At 59.7% G+C, this 12,804-nt stretch overlaps 1 protein-coding gene across 5 annotated transcripts in view; it reads right to left on the bottom strand.

The window, feature by feature from the left end:
• The window catches only part of Gtf2ird1 (GTF2I repeat domain containing 1), a 43,962-nt gene that overhangs the window by 17,414 nt on the left and 13,744 nt on the right, over positions 1–12,804 (bottom strand). For all 5 annotated transcript variants that reach the window (XM_070035562.1, XM_070035563.1, XM_070035564.1 and 2 more), the window contains exons 2-10: positions 9,858–9,983; positions 9,361–9,502; positions 7,201–7,353; positions 6,094–6,277; positions 5,473–5,780; positions 4,444–4,533; positions 3,267–3,350; positions 1,383–1,566; positions 275–300 (exon numbers count right to left, since the gene is read on the bottom strand). In XM_070035562.1, coding sequence (XP_069891663.1) covers positions 275–300; positions 1,383–1,566; positions 3,267–3,350; positions 4,444–4,533; positions 5,473–5,780; positions 6,094–6,277; positions 7,201–7,353; positions 9,361–9,502; positions 9,858–9,977 — 1,291 coding nt within the window. In that variant the 5' untranslated portion in view covers positions 9,978–9,983. The remainder of the gene's footprint in view (positions 1–274; positions 301–1,382; positions 1,567–3,266; positions 3,351–4,443; positions 4,534–5,472; positions 5,781–6,093; positions 6,278–7,200; positions 7,354–9,360; positions 9,503–9,857; positions 9,984–12,804) is intronic.

Below are 12,804 nucleotides of genomic sequence, written 5' to 3'. Positions count from 1 at the left end.
CAGAAAATCCAGGATATGGGCATGACCCAAGTGAACACTAGTCATCAGTGAAAAAGGAGAGCGAGCCCTGGCCGTGGGTTCAAGCCCCAGCACACTCACTCACCCACGCCATCAATAACATAGAGACAACTAAACTAAGGCATGCAGACAGCTGGGAAGAGGACCAGCACCTGGTCAAGGGCGTCCTCAAGTGCATTAAGGAACTCTGGTCTGTCAGCACCTGGAATCTGGGACCCAAGCGAGTCCCAATACAGCCCTAGCGGTCCCCACTTACCTGTGAAAATCCGCTCATCAAACATCCTGTGGAGAGAGGAGAGGCGTGAGGCTGGGCTCCCAATGGGCCCCCCCCGTGAGCCCCGGGTCCCCACTAGCTACAGTCAACAAGGCCACATACCATTTCTCTGGGCCTGGGCTTGGCCTGGGCAGTGCCAGGGGAGCATGGAGGGTCACCTGTCCCCCTGCGGGCCCTCTCCTGGCCCTGCCTGGCTGTGAGCTTCTCCCAATGTCATCTGTGTCCATAAGTGCCACCCACAGGCTGGCTGCGTGGGTGACCCGAAGCCAGGGGCCCACACTGAGGGTGCCCCACTTCTCTCTTGAGGAACGGAGCCCAGAAACTTCACAAAGGAGGTGGAGGGTGAGATACAGGGCCAGCTATGCTGGGGGCACCCTCAGGTGACAGGAATGGTCAGGTCACTGGTGGACAGGGTGGAAGGGACACAGCAGGGTGGGGACCCTATATCCAATCCGAGACAGTTACAGTGACGCAGCCATCAAAACAGCCTGGAAGCCGGGCACGATGGCTCACACCTGTAATCCTAGCTACTCAGGAGGCTGAGATCTGAGGAACACGGTTCAAAGCCAGCCCGGAAAGGAAAGTCCATGGGACTCTTATCACTAATAAACTACCAAAAAAAAAAAAAAGAAGTTGAGTTGTGGTTCAAGTGTTTAAGCTCTGAGGGGGAAAAGCCCTGAAGTACTGGCTCCCTCCTCCAGGGGGCGCCCTGCCTGTGCTGACCTCCACCCCAGTGTCCAGACAGTGCAGGGGTTCTGGGACTGGGCTTCTGTCTTTTGACCACCTGCCTGCCCACGGCTGGCCAAGGACACCAGGCAGCCCACAGGGGAGTAGAGGACTGGGGGGACCAGTGGGCCATGTCAGGGATCTGTGGCTCCCCACTACGGCCAGATCAGCCCCAAACCCCAGGTCTTGTTTGTGGGAGGTCTGGACTTCCAAGGCCTTAAGCCTACCCTGATCCCAGAGCACGAGGCCAGCCTCGTGTGCCACCACACCTCTTCTTTACCTTCTGTGTGCTAGGCATGAAGCCCGTGGCCTTGCCCAGGCTCAGTACCCACTCTGGCCCAGCCCAGCCCAGCCCAGCCTGTACCTCTTAATGATGAAGTGGATGCTGTGTCTCTCTTCCAGGATCCGCTTCAGCTTGGGGACCCCATACGTGCAGGGCCGCTTGAAAGGGATCTTGTCCGGGATGCCCACGATCTCCACGGCCTCGGGGTCACAGGCGATCTTCCGGTAGGGGACGGGGACCATGTGGTCCAGGCCCAGGGCTTCCGCTGTAAGGGCAAGATCCAGGCTGAGGCTGGACGGAGGCCACAGGAGGCCCAGCATTCCGCCGTGGTCACCGCCCCTTCAGCTGGGGCCTGCCCTAACATCATCGTGATCTAGCTTATCTTCCCATCTAACCACACATCTGTGCATCTATCCACCACCTCCTTCCCAGCCATCTGTACAACTGTGCATGCCTGCATGCACGCACCTGTTACCTTTGCACTTATTACGTATATATATGCCTTCTTATCTATCTATCTATCTATCTATCTATCTATCTATCTATCTATCTATCTATCTATCTATCTTGTCATCATGTGTCTGGCTCCAAACAATCATCTCTGCCCCCCCAGCCCTCCAGATTGGCTCCTGGTGGGGGACAATGGCCACCAAATGTAGCCACTCCTCTGGGTGTCTCCTCTGGTCATCCATCAGCATCACACACAGGACGCTGGGCAAAGCCCGGCAGCGAGCATGGACAGCAACTGCCCTGCCAAGGCACTGTCCGTGAGGGACCCCCCCCCCCCCAGCTCCACTGGCTCACCAAATGCTTTTGCTGTTTTCCTTCCTTAGTTTTTGTGTTTTCGATAGGGTCTCATGGTATAGCCCAAGCTGGCGTCAACATCCTGGCTCTCCTGCCTCTGGGACTACAGGCGTGCTCTGTCACACCGGTACCACATACTTCTGAGGTATCTATCACCCCCCCACACACACCCTGGGGGCCCAGCCGCACCCCGCCGGCCACCGGGGCTGCTGCCTCACTTAGCTGTGGCTGGGGCCTGCGTTGGTGGCTGTGACAATGAGATCTCACAATGGAGTCACACTTAGCTAATTGTCAAATTAACCCCCCCAAATCTCACCAGCCGTCAGCCCTCCTCCCCCCTCTCCTGCCTCCGCAGCCCCCGTGGTGCGGGAGCTCAGCGCTGGTCCCGAACCCCGCTGTCCTGGTTTTATTTAGCAGCGCAGCTGGGAGCTTGGGTGAAGAGAGACGACCCTGCTGGGCGCCCCACTGGGGGAGATCCACGCCATGCAGGGCGCGGCCTGCACTTGTCTCCCTCAGGAATGATGCCCTGTGCCTCCCACACGGCTGGGACTGCCCCCCTCAACTCCCCCCATTCCCCCCGGTTGCTTTTGCGTGTGTGTGCCAGTCCTGGGGCTTGAACTCAGGGCCTGGGCGCTGTCCTTGAGCTCTTTCACTCAAGGCTAGCGCTCTACCACTTTGAGCCACAGCGCTACTTCCAGTTTGGGGTGGATAAATTGACACGAGTCTCACGGGCTTTCCTGCCCAGGCTGGGTTTGAACTGTGATCCTCAGATCTCAGCCTCCTGAGCAGCTGGGATTACAGGTGTGAGCCAGCAGGGCCTGGCTGGTCACAGAGCATGCTGTCACCTCTGGTGACATGAAAGGGGTGGCATGCAGGTGGCCAGGGCTGTGGAGGAGGCAGCGCCCTGACTTGGGGCTCAGCGCTGAGAGGGAACAGAGCAGCTGCGAGGCTGGGCATCTGGAGGCCCCCAGAGTCCATCTGTCCCCAGCCTGCCACTTCCCTGGGGACTCGGTGTCTGAATGACGCCTTCCCCCCCCTCACCCCCCAGTCTACAAGGGAAACAGTGCCACCCACTCCCATGCCTGGGAGAGAGTCCCCGCGGGGACTTGGGCAGCAGGGGACACGGGCGGCAGGGGACACGGGCGGCAGGCTCACGCTCACCGTATCTGCTGTTGAAGAGGATCTGCACGCACTCCCTCAGTGTGTTGATGTCCTCTGTGTCCTTCAGGAAGGCGTCCCATTTCTCTATCAGAACAAAGGAGGGGCAGTGAAGGCCGGTCCTGCTGCTGAGCTGCCCTGGGACCCTGTTGCCCGGGCCTGGGCTGGGCAGGCCTGGCACAGTCTCTACCCCAACACCCCTGCACCTGCCTCCATTTCATATTTTTTTTTTGGGGGGGGGGTCCAGTCGTGGGGCCTGAACTCTGGGCCTGGGCGCTGTCCCTCAGCTCTTCAGCTCAAGGCTAGCGCTCTACCACTTGAGCCACAGCACCACTTCCGGCTTTTTTCTTTTTGCTTATGTGGTGCTGAGGAATCGAACCCAGAGCCTCATGCATGCAAGGCAAGCGCTCTACCACTGAGCCACCTTCCCAGCCCCTCCATTTCATATTAATAGAAGCCTTCCAGTCAGGTGTGGTGGCTCACACCAGCAATCCCAGCTACTCAGGAGGCTGAGATCAGGAGGATCGTGGTTAGAATCCATCCCAAGCAGAAAGGTCCCCAAACCCCTGCTCAAAAAAAAATGCTTAGAATAATGCTGGGTGCTGGTGGCTTATGCTGAGATCTGAGATCTGAACATTGTGGCTCAAAGCCAACTCAAGCTGGGCAGGAAAGTCCCTATGAGACTCTTATCTCCAATTAGCCACTCTAAAAACAAGAACTGAAATTGTGGCTCAAAGGCCTTAAGCAAAAGAGTTCAGGAACAGCACCCAGGCCCTGAGTTCAAGCCCCATGACTGACAACAACAACAACAAAAAGCACAGCATGGTGGTACACCCCTATCATCTCAGCTAGCCAAGAAATGTAAATAGGAAAATCACAGTTCAAACATAAACGGAAACCCTATCTGAAAGCAATGAAAGGAAGGAGGGCTGGGAATGTGGCTCCTGGCCCAGCTGCTCCTGTGGGTCAGGAAATCCCCAGGGACCATGAGGTAAGGACTATTTACTTCAAGTTACATTTAGGGGCCAATTTGTTACACAGCTGAAGCTAACGATTACACCCTGATTTTACTCAGAGCCCCTGGAGCAGGGCTGTTCTTTCCTCCTTTTCCACAGCTTTCCCTATGTCACAGTCACGCCCACCCCTCCCCAGCCCGGGCTCAGTGGAAAGGGCCGTCTACCTGACTTGTCATGTACGATGGAGAAGAGAATGCGCTTGGAGGCATGAACGTTCTGGATTAGAGGCCCAGAGGGTCCCGGGGGCTTCTGTCCTGGACGGGGGCGAGAGGAAAGGGACAGGTTCAGGCTGTGTCCCAGAGGAGATCTCCACATCTTAGCCCAGCACACAGGCTCTGGCCCTGGGGTCACAGCCTCAGCTGCCAGGGAGACCCCAGAACCCAGGCCCCAAGTCATGAATCTTCCTAGTCTCTAAAGGCCAGTAAGAGAGGTGGCATCAGGGGAGCAAGCACAGCATCAGGCCGCCCTGACCCCCCCACTGGAGAACAGAGTCTGGTCTTTTCTTTTTTTTTTTTGGTCGGTCATGGGGTCTGAACTCTGGGCCTGAGCGCTGTCCCTCAGCTCTTCAGTTCAAGGCTAGCGCTCTACCACTTGAGCCACAGCACCACTTCCAGCTTTTTATTTTTTGTTTATGTGGTGCTGAGGAATCGAACCCAGGGCCTCAGGCATGCAAGGCAAGCGCTCTACCACTGAGCCACCTTCCCAGCCCTGGTCTTTACTTTTCTACTTCAATTAACAGCAGTAAAAACATCATGGAAGCACCTGCTGTGTGCCCAGGGGCTTCGTCTCTAACTCACAATCTTCCTACCTCAGCCTCCCCAGTGCTGGGACTGAGGGCCTGCACCACCACACCCATCCCAAAGCATTTTGGATAAGACGTACTCAAGCATTTAATTGATGTGGAAACTGAGGCTCAGAGCACAAAACAGAGGCAGCAGCAAAGGCAGCCCACCCTCCTCACAGCCATTCCCTCCGCAGCCCCAGAGCCTGGCATCCAGGTGCGGTGCCAGGTAGGCGATCATTAGGCACATTGTTTGTTCCTCTCCCAGACTCCTCGGGAGGAGTAGACACAGCTCAATCGTGGCCAGGGCCAATGGGGTCTCAGGACACCACGCGCCCAGCCCAGCCCTGGCTCAGAAATGCTCCTTGGGAGCCGGTGGGCAGTGTCCCGCCTGGTGCCCCAGCAGCATTACCATAGCAATCGAAGTCATGGGCAGCAGGCGCCTTGTGCTCAGGCCCCGGCCGGCCCAGGCCCAGGTCCGCGGGCAGCACTGGCCCGCTGGGCACCTCCTGTTTTAGGTCACGCAGGGCATGGTTGGGCAGAGCACTGCTGTAGAGAAAGCTGGCACCAGAGGAGGCGGTGCTGGGGGGCAGTGGGTCCTGGGGGGTGGTCTTGGGGGCCGGGCCGTGCAGGCTGCAGTCCCGGGACCCCTTGGGGAGCAGGGAGAGGCCATTGATCTCCACCAGGGCCTTTGAGTCCCGCCCTGCATCATCCAGAGGCCTGGGGGAGACAGGACAGTGTCATGCCCGCCACCCCCTCCCCTACCCATGCCCATCTTCCTCCCACATCCACGCCCGTCCCCCTCCATGCCCATCCCCCCCTCCTGTCCAAGCCCTTGCACAAGGGCTGCCCCGCCTCCAGCCACGCCCCCAGCCAAGTGACCCTGGACCTGTCTCAGCACAGCCTGGAAACCCCATCGGCCCTCTGTCCACCCAGCCTGCTCCGCCACCCAGTGCGGCTCCTCCACATCCTGCCTCAGCTTCTGGCGTGCTGGGATTACAGGCGTGCATCACTGCACCCAGCTCTCACTCACCTCTTAAGCTTGAAGCGGATGCGGTGGCTGTGTTCTAAGATGGCCATGAGGGCCTTGGGGTCGTACTCCGCCGGCCTCCGGAAGGCCAGGCCCTCAGGCAGCCCCTGCACGGCCAGCAGCCCTGGCTCCCTGAGCAGTCTCTCATAGGGCAAGGGCACCACACTGGCCCTGCCCAGCGCCTCGCCTGTTAGAGGGCAAGAAGGGCTGAGCAGGGGCAGCCAGGTGGGGGCTGAGCTGGGCCGGGCGTGTCGCAGAGCTGTGACCCCCTTGGGACTGCGTGGCACAGCCCCCACCCTGAGCCCTGCTGTGTCCCCCCCTCCACCCCCCAGTCTAGGTTCCCACCAGAGGTGGCTGGGCCCCGCTGCTCTCCTCTCCTGGGCCAAGGGGCCAGAGAAGGGGCGGGAAAGTAAGAAAACATGGAGAGGGAGAGAGAAGATGGAGTTTGCATAAAAGGAGGGCAAGAGAGGGACAGACAGAAAGAGCGCAAGCCCCAGGATGGTAACGGAGACAGGGAAGGACAGGGCACTGGCAGCGGCGGCGGCTGGCAGGTCACCCAGGGACTGTCCCCCCACTTGAGACGCAGAGGAGCGGCAGTGCATCGGAAGCCAAGGCCCCTAGCAACAGAAAGGTACAGCCAAGGCTGTCCATGGGAGGGAGGGGTCACCCGGGGCCCCGAGACTCTGCAACCGGCCCCTCCCCAGAGGACAGACTGGGCCTCACCTGACCACCTTCGCTCAGTCATTCAACAAACACCCACCATTGCTCAGCCCTAACCGCAGGGTGGGGTCAGCCAGAAGGACATGGGGTGGCCAGTGAGGGCTGCTGGCACTGGCAGAGGGGATGTCCCCGGGTTGAGTGGAGGAGGCAGGGAGGGAAAGGCACCCCCAAACCACAGCTGTGCCAGACAGGAGGTGAGGATCAGAGCCAGGGGTGGCTATGGGGCAGGGGGTGGTGAAGAGAATATGAAGGGGACAGTGGCGCGGGTCAGGGCCGTGACAACCAGGCCTGGAACAGGACAAAGGTGGGGGGGGCCCTTGGGCTTGGGAGGGCAGGCCACAGGAGTGGGGGGCCACCCCTGGGGCCTGAGGGTTACAGGAAGGCTCTTACTATAAAGAACGTCAAACACCTCCTCCACCATCTTCTGCAGCAGGTACACATCCCCGCCGGCCTCCAGTGAGCCCCGCACCACGCGGCCCCCGCCCTCGCCCCGCGCCGCCTTCTTAGGGTGATCGGCTTCTGGATCCTTCCACGGGGGTCCCCCTGCGGGATGAGGGGCAGATGGGCTGTGACCCAGAGGCCCGGGCATGTGTGCAGGAATGAGTGAGTGAGCGAGTGAATGGATGCATGGAGGCAGGCAGGCAGGAAAGACCAGGGAGTGGGAGCCCGCCTTGCCCCCTGGGCTCCGGCAAGGGGCATCATCTCAGGGCCCCGGGTCCCCCAAGCCCCACTCTGGGAATGCCACAGCCAGGCTCGAGCCCCGGTGCCCTGCATCCTGGCTGGACCAGGTGGGGGAACTGGGAGTGTGGGTGGATCCTTCTGGAACGTGCTAGAAGCTGCATCAGAAAGGGGACAGGCACCCCCTCCCCCCTGCTCGGGGCCTGCGCTCCTGCGGGATCGGTGCAGCCCGAAATAACGCAGCCGAGTCCCAGCTATAAATAGCAGCCATGGCCAGCGGCTGCGGGGGCCAGGCGGGGAGCGGGGCCCAGCCTCCAAGTGGGAGCCAGGGAGCCCCAAGCTGGCCATGGCCACCACCCAGGCCCCAGGGAGGATCCAGGTGGGAGGGGCGGTGCCCCACTTGGGCCAGGCCCAGTGCTGGGGTGCCAAGACCAGGAGTGACTGTGGCCTGGGCGAGAAGACTGGGTGCTTGTGTCTGAGAAGAAGGGATGGATTAAGGAAGGATCCTAGCCGGGTGCCAGTGGCTCACGCTGAGGGCTGAGGATTGTGGTTCGAAGTCAGCCTGGGTAGAAAAGTCCCTGAGAGGTTCGTGTCTCCAATTAACCACCAGAAAACTGGAAGTGGTGCTGTGGCTCAAGTGGTAGAGCACTAGCCTTGAGCACAAAAGCTCAGGGACAGCGCCCACACCCAGAGTTCAAGCCCCAGGACCGACAAAAAACAAAACAAAACAAAAAGACCCGAAAGCCAGGCACTGTGGCTCACACCAGTAATCCCAGCTACTCAGGAGGCTGAGCTCAGGAGTGATGTGTTTCCTTTTTCTTTTATTGCCAGTATACACACACTTGCAGTTTCTGGGGATCCCCCAGACAAGGGGCTGACAAGGGCCCGCTCAGCACCTCTCCAGCGGCAGAAGCTCATGACTCTCAGAGCACAGCCAAGCCTGCAGGGCAGGCCGGCAGCCCTGGGGGAGGCCAAGGCCACTGGGCCTCAGTTTCTCCTGTGGGCTGGGCAGAGCTAATGGCAGCTGTGGGACCAAATCCTGGTCTGACAAGGTCTCCAGTCACAGGAAAAGCAGCATGGGGTGCTTACATGGGAAGTGGGCACAAGGATGGTCACCGGGCTGTGACGGAACCACCCAAGCCATGGCCAGCCACAGTGCACAGCTCCCAGGGCACCCCCCAACCATGGCCAGCCACAGAGCACGGCTCCCAGGGCCCCCCCAAACCATGGCCAGCCACAGAGCACAGCTCCCGGGCCCCCCCCAAACCATGGCCAGCCACAGAGCACAGCTCCCGGCACCCCCCCATGGCCAGCCACAGTGCACAGCTCCACCCCCCTCAGCCCCGCCCAGCCACCATGGCCAACCACAGTGCACAGCTCCACCCCCAGCCCCGCCCCTCAGCCCCGCCCCCTACCATGGCCAGCCAGTGCACAGCCCCGCCCTCCTCAGCCCCGCCCCCTACCATGGCCAGCCACAGTGCACAGCTCCGCCCTCCTCAGCCCCGCCCCCTACCATGGCCAGTCACAGTGCACAGCTCCGCCCTCCTCAGCCCCGCCCCCTACCATGGCCAGCCACAGTGCACAGCTCCACCCCCAGCCCTGCCCCTCAGCCCTGCCCCCCTACCATGGCCAGCCACAGTACACAGCCCCGCCCCCAGCCCCGCCCCCAGCCCCGCCCCCACCATGGCCAGCCACAGTGCACAGCTCCGCCCTCCTCAGCCCCGCCCCCTACCATGGCCAGTCACAGTGCACAGCTCCGCCCTCCTCAGCCCCGCCCCCTACCATGGCCAGCCACAGTGCACAGCTCCGCCCCCCTCAGCCCCGATTCCCCCCCTCTGCCATCCCAGCCGGCCCAGGAGCCTGAGTACTCACGGCAGAACCTCAGGAAGTCGGCCTGCAGCTCCTTCCTGGCATTCAGGAACATTCTCCCCTTGTCTGTGCCCACCACGAAGGCACTGTCATCGCGCACAGCCACACAGGCCACCTCGGCGTTGAGCTTGGACAGCGCGGAGCACTGGGGAGGGTGGGTGGGGTGAGCAGGAGCCCCTGTCCCCGCCCTGCCACCAAGGCCGAGGACGTGGGCCTCCGTGGTGGTCCTGCCCTGGGTGCCACCTCACCAGCTACACGCAGGCCTAGACACCATCTAAGGCTCCACAGCAGGAGCCTTCTAGAAAGAAGGTCCTCTATTCTTTGACAGTTAGCTCTGTCCTTGCCAGCTGGGATTAAAGGTGTGTGCTATGCTATCCTGTCTGCCTCTAGAGCTAGATTTTATGGACTTGAGCTTACAGACTCTGGAGGGCTGCCTCCCGCCCCCCCCCCCCCCGCCCCGTCCCACTCCACCCCACTGCCACGGACGGGCAGGGGCGCACCATGGAGTCCAGGGCAGACACCAGGCTGCTGATGATCTCGTCTTTGCGGGTGAAGGCCGAGCTCCAGCGGTCGCCGCAGCCGTTGGCAGCGATGTCACAGCGCTTCCCCAGAAGGGCCATGGCCACCTGGAGGGAGGGAGGAGGTGAGGCGGTGGGCGGCGGCTCCCCTGGGGTGGACGTCCAGGCCTGCCTTCCGGTCACTTAGGGGCCTTGTTTGTGTGTGCCTCAGCCTGGGCACCCCGCAGCTGACCTGGGAGGATTCAGCCTAACACCCACAGCCACGCACTCACATATCCTCCACAGCTCCCACGTGGCCCCTTTGTAAGACAGGGTCATGCTATAGAGTCCAAGCTGGCCTCTAACCAGCCATCCTCCAGCCTCAGCCTCCAGGGTACTGGGATTACAGGTATGCACCACCATGTTAGATTTACATGAGCTCTCTAGCCCTCAGCCTGGTATTGGGGCCTCTGGGTTTAGATACCTGGTCTATACGCCCCACCTTCCCCACCCACTGCTGCCTGCCCATGGTTCCAGTGGCCTTCAGCATGGGCTGGCCAAGCCTGGCAGGGGCAGCGCCCTGGGCCTCCCTTGAGCCTCCAGGCTCCACCCTGCTGTTTGTGCAGAAGCCATTTCCAGACTTTGTTCTGGCCTAGTGGGGCCCCAGGGGCAGCTGGTGCCCCTCTGCCACTGAGCCAGCCCAGACACAGAGCCAGCTCCTCCGGCCTTCCCAGCATGGGTGCGGGCCAGGCCGGGGGGGGGGGGGGCCTGGTGGGGAGCGGGGAGCAGGCCGGGCCCAACAGCTCCTGATGCCCCCAGACCACAAGCTGGGTGCTGGCAGAACTGGGCTGCCCCTGTAGGGCCTGCGGAGATCACAGGACCCAGGAGAAACACCCAGAAGCCTTGGCCTTGGGCCCGGCCCACATCTGCTTGTAGATAAAGACAGATTTTAAGCCAGACACCAGTGGCTCATGCTTGTAATCCCAGCTACTTAGGAAGCTGAGATCTGAGGCTGGAGGTTCAAAGCCAGCCTGGGCAGGAAAGTCTGTGAGATTCTCATCTCCAATTAACCACCAAAAAAACAGAAGTAGAGCTTTTGTGGCTCAAGTGGTAGAGCACCAGCATTGTGCAAAAAAGATACTAAGGAACAATGCCCAGGCCTCGAGTTCAAGCTCCAGGACCAGCACAAGGAAAAAAAAAAGAAGAAAAGAGATGAATCTGATTGTATCAACCAGCTAGGCAATATTTTGCCAGAATGTATATTGAGTTGGTGTTAAAAGTTTCTCAAAGCCAAGCCGGGCGCTGGTGGCTCACGCCTGTAATCCTAGCTACTCAGGAGGCTGAGATCTGAGGATAGCGGTTCAAAGCCAGCCCGGGCAGGAGAGACCGTGAGACTCCTATCTCCAATAAACCACCAGAAAACCGGAAGTGGCGCTGTAGCTCAAGTGGTAGAGCACTCGCCTTGAGCTGAAGAGCTGAGGGACAGTGCCCAGGCCCAGAGTTCAAGCCCCACGGCTGACAAAAATAAAAAAAAAAAAATAAAAAAAAAAATAAAAGTTTCTCAAAGCCAGGTGCAGGTGGCTCACGCCTGTAATTCTAGCTACTCAGGAGGCTGACATCTCAGGATCATGGTTCAAAGCCAGCCCAGGCAGGAAAGTCCATGTAACTCTTAGCTCCAATAAACCACTAGAAAACCAGAAGTGGCGCTGTGGCTCAAGTGGTAGGGCGCCTGCCTTGAGCTGAAGAGCTGAGGGACAGCGCCCAGGCCCAGAATCAAGCCCCACGATTCCCCCCTCCCCCCCAAAAAGTTTCTCAAGCGAATTTCTTTCTTTCTTTTTTTCCCCCCAGTCCTAGGGCTTGAACTCAGGACCTAGGCTCTGTCCCTGAGCCTCTTTGTGCTTAAGGCTTTTTTGAGTAGTTATTGGAGACAATAGTCTCACAGATTCTTTTCTGCCTGGGCTGGCTTCAAACCATGATCCTCAGAACTCAGCCTCCTGAGCAGCTAGGATTACTGGTTTAAGCTGGGGTGGCTGAGTGGATGTAGCTCTCCTCACAGGGTGGACACCCCATGCATAGCCCCCACCTCACCAGGGTCAGAAACATGGCTGGACCTCAGAGACCCCCCCACCCCACCCCTGCTAGGTTTGCCTGCATGGGCAGTAGAGGCCAGCCAATCCTTTCCCAGGACTTCAGGACACCGGATCCAATGGGGGGCCAGGGGCCAGATCCTCCTTCCCCCATCCTGAAGCATTCAGGGTGGCAGAGGCAGAGCGGGCCGCCACAGGATGGGGCTGGGGCCCTTGGCTGGGCTAGCTGGGATCTGAGGACTACCTGGGACCCGAACATGGCGGAGGGGCCCTGTGGCTGCCAGAGAGGCCCAGGCCCACCAGTCAGAACAAGTCAGTGAGGGAGGGATAGCTCAAGGGGTAGAGCACCAGCCTTGAGCAAAAAAGCCAGTTGAGAGTGGGGGGTCCCTGAGGTCACGTCAAAAATGACACCAAAAATGGTGAGTGTTGGGCGCAATGAATGACACCTGTAATCTCAGCTCCCTGGGGGACAAAAATCAGGAGGATCCATACCTGCCTGCCACCCCAGCTGCGCAGGAGGCTGACATCAGGAGGATCACAGTCCGGGCTAGCCCAGGCAAAAACCTCAAGATCTTGTTATTTTAAAAAAAGAAAAATAAGCTGGGCGCCGGTGGCTCACACCTGTAATCCTAGCTACCCAGAAGACTGAGATCTGAGCATCACAGTTCAAAGCCAGCCCAGGCAGGTCCACGGAACTCTTATCTCCAACAAACCACCAGAAAAACAGGAAGTAATGCTGTGGCTCAAGTGGTAGAGTGCTAGCCTTGAGCTGAAAAGCTGAGGGACAGCGCCCAGGCCCAGGGTTCAAGCCCCGTGACGGACAAAAATAAATACATGAATAAAAACCTCAAGCAAAAAGGACT

This window comes from Dipodomys merriami, unplaced genomic scaffold (assembly GCF_024711535.1).
Source record: "Dipodomys merriami isolate MVZ:Mamm:240054 unplaced genomic scaffold, mDipMer1.0.p SCAF_26, whole genome shotgun sequence".
Classification (NCBI taxonomy): domain Eukaryota; kingdom Metazoa; phylum Chordata; class Mammalia; order Rodentia; family Heteromyidae; genus Dipodomys; species Dipodomys merriami.
The sequence above is the reverse complement of the archived record's forward strand: the minus strand, read 5'-3'. Positions and strand labels throughout refer to the sequence as shown.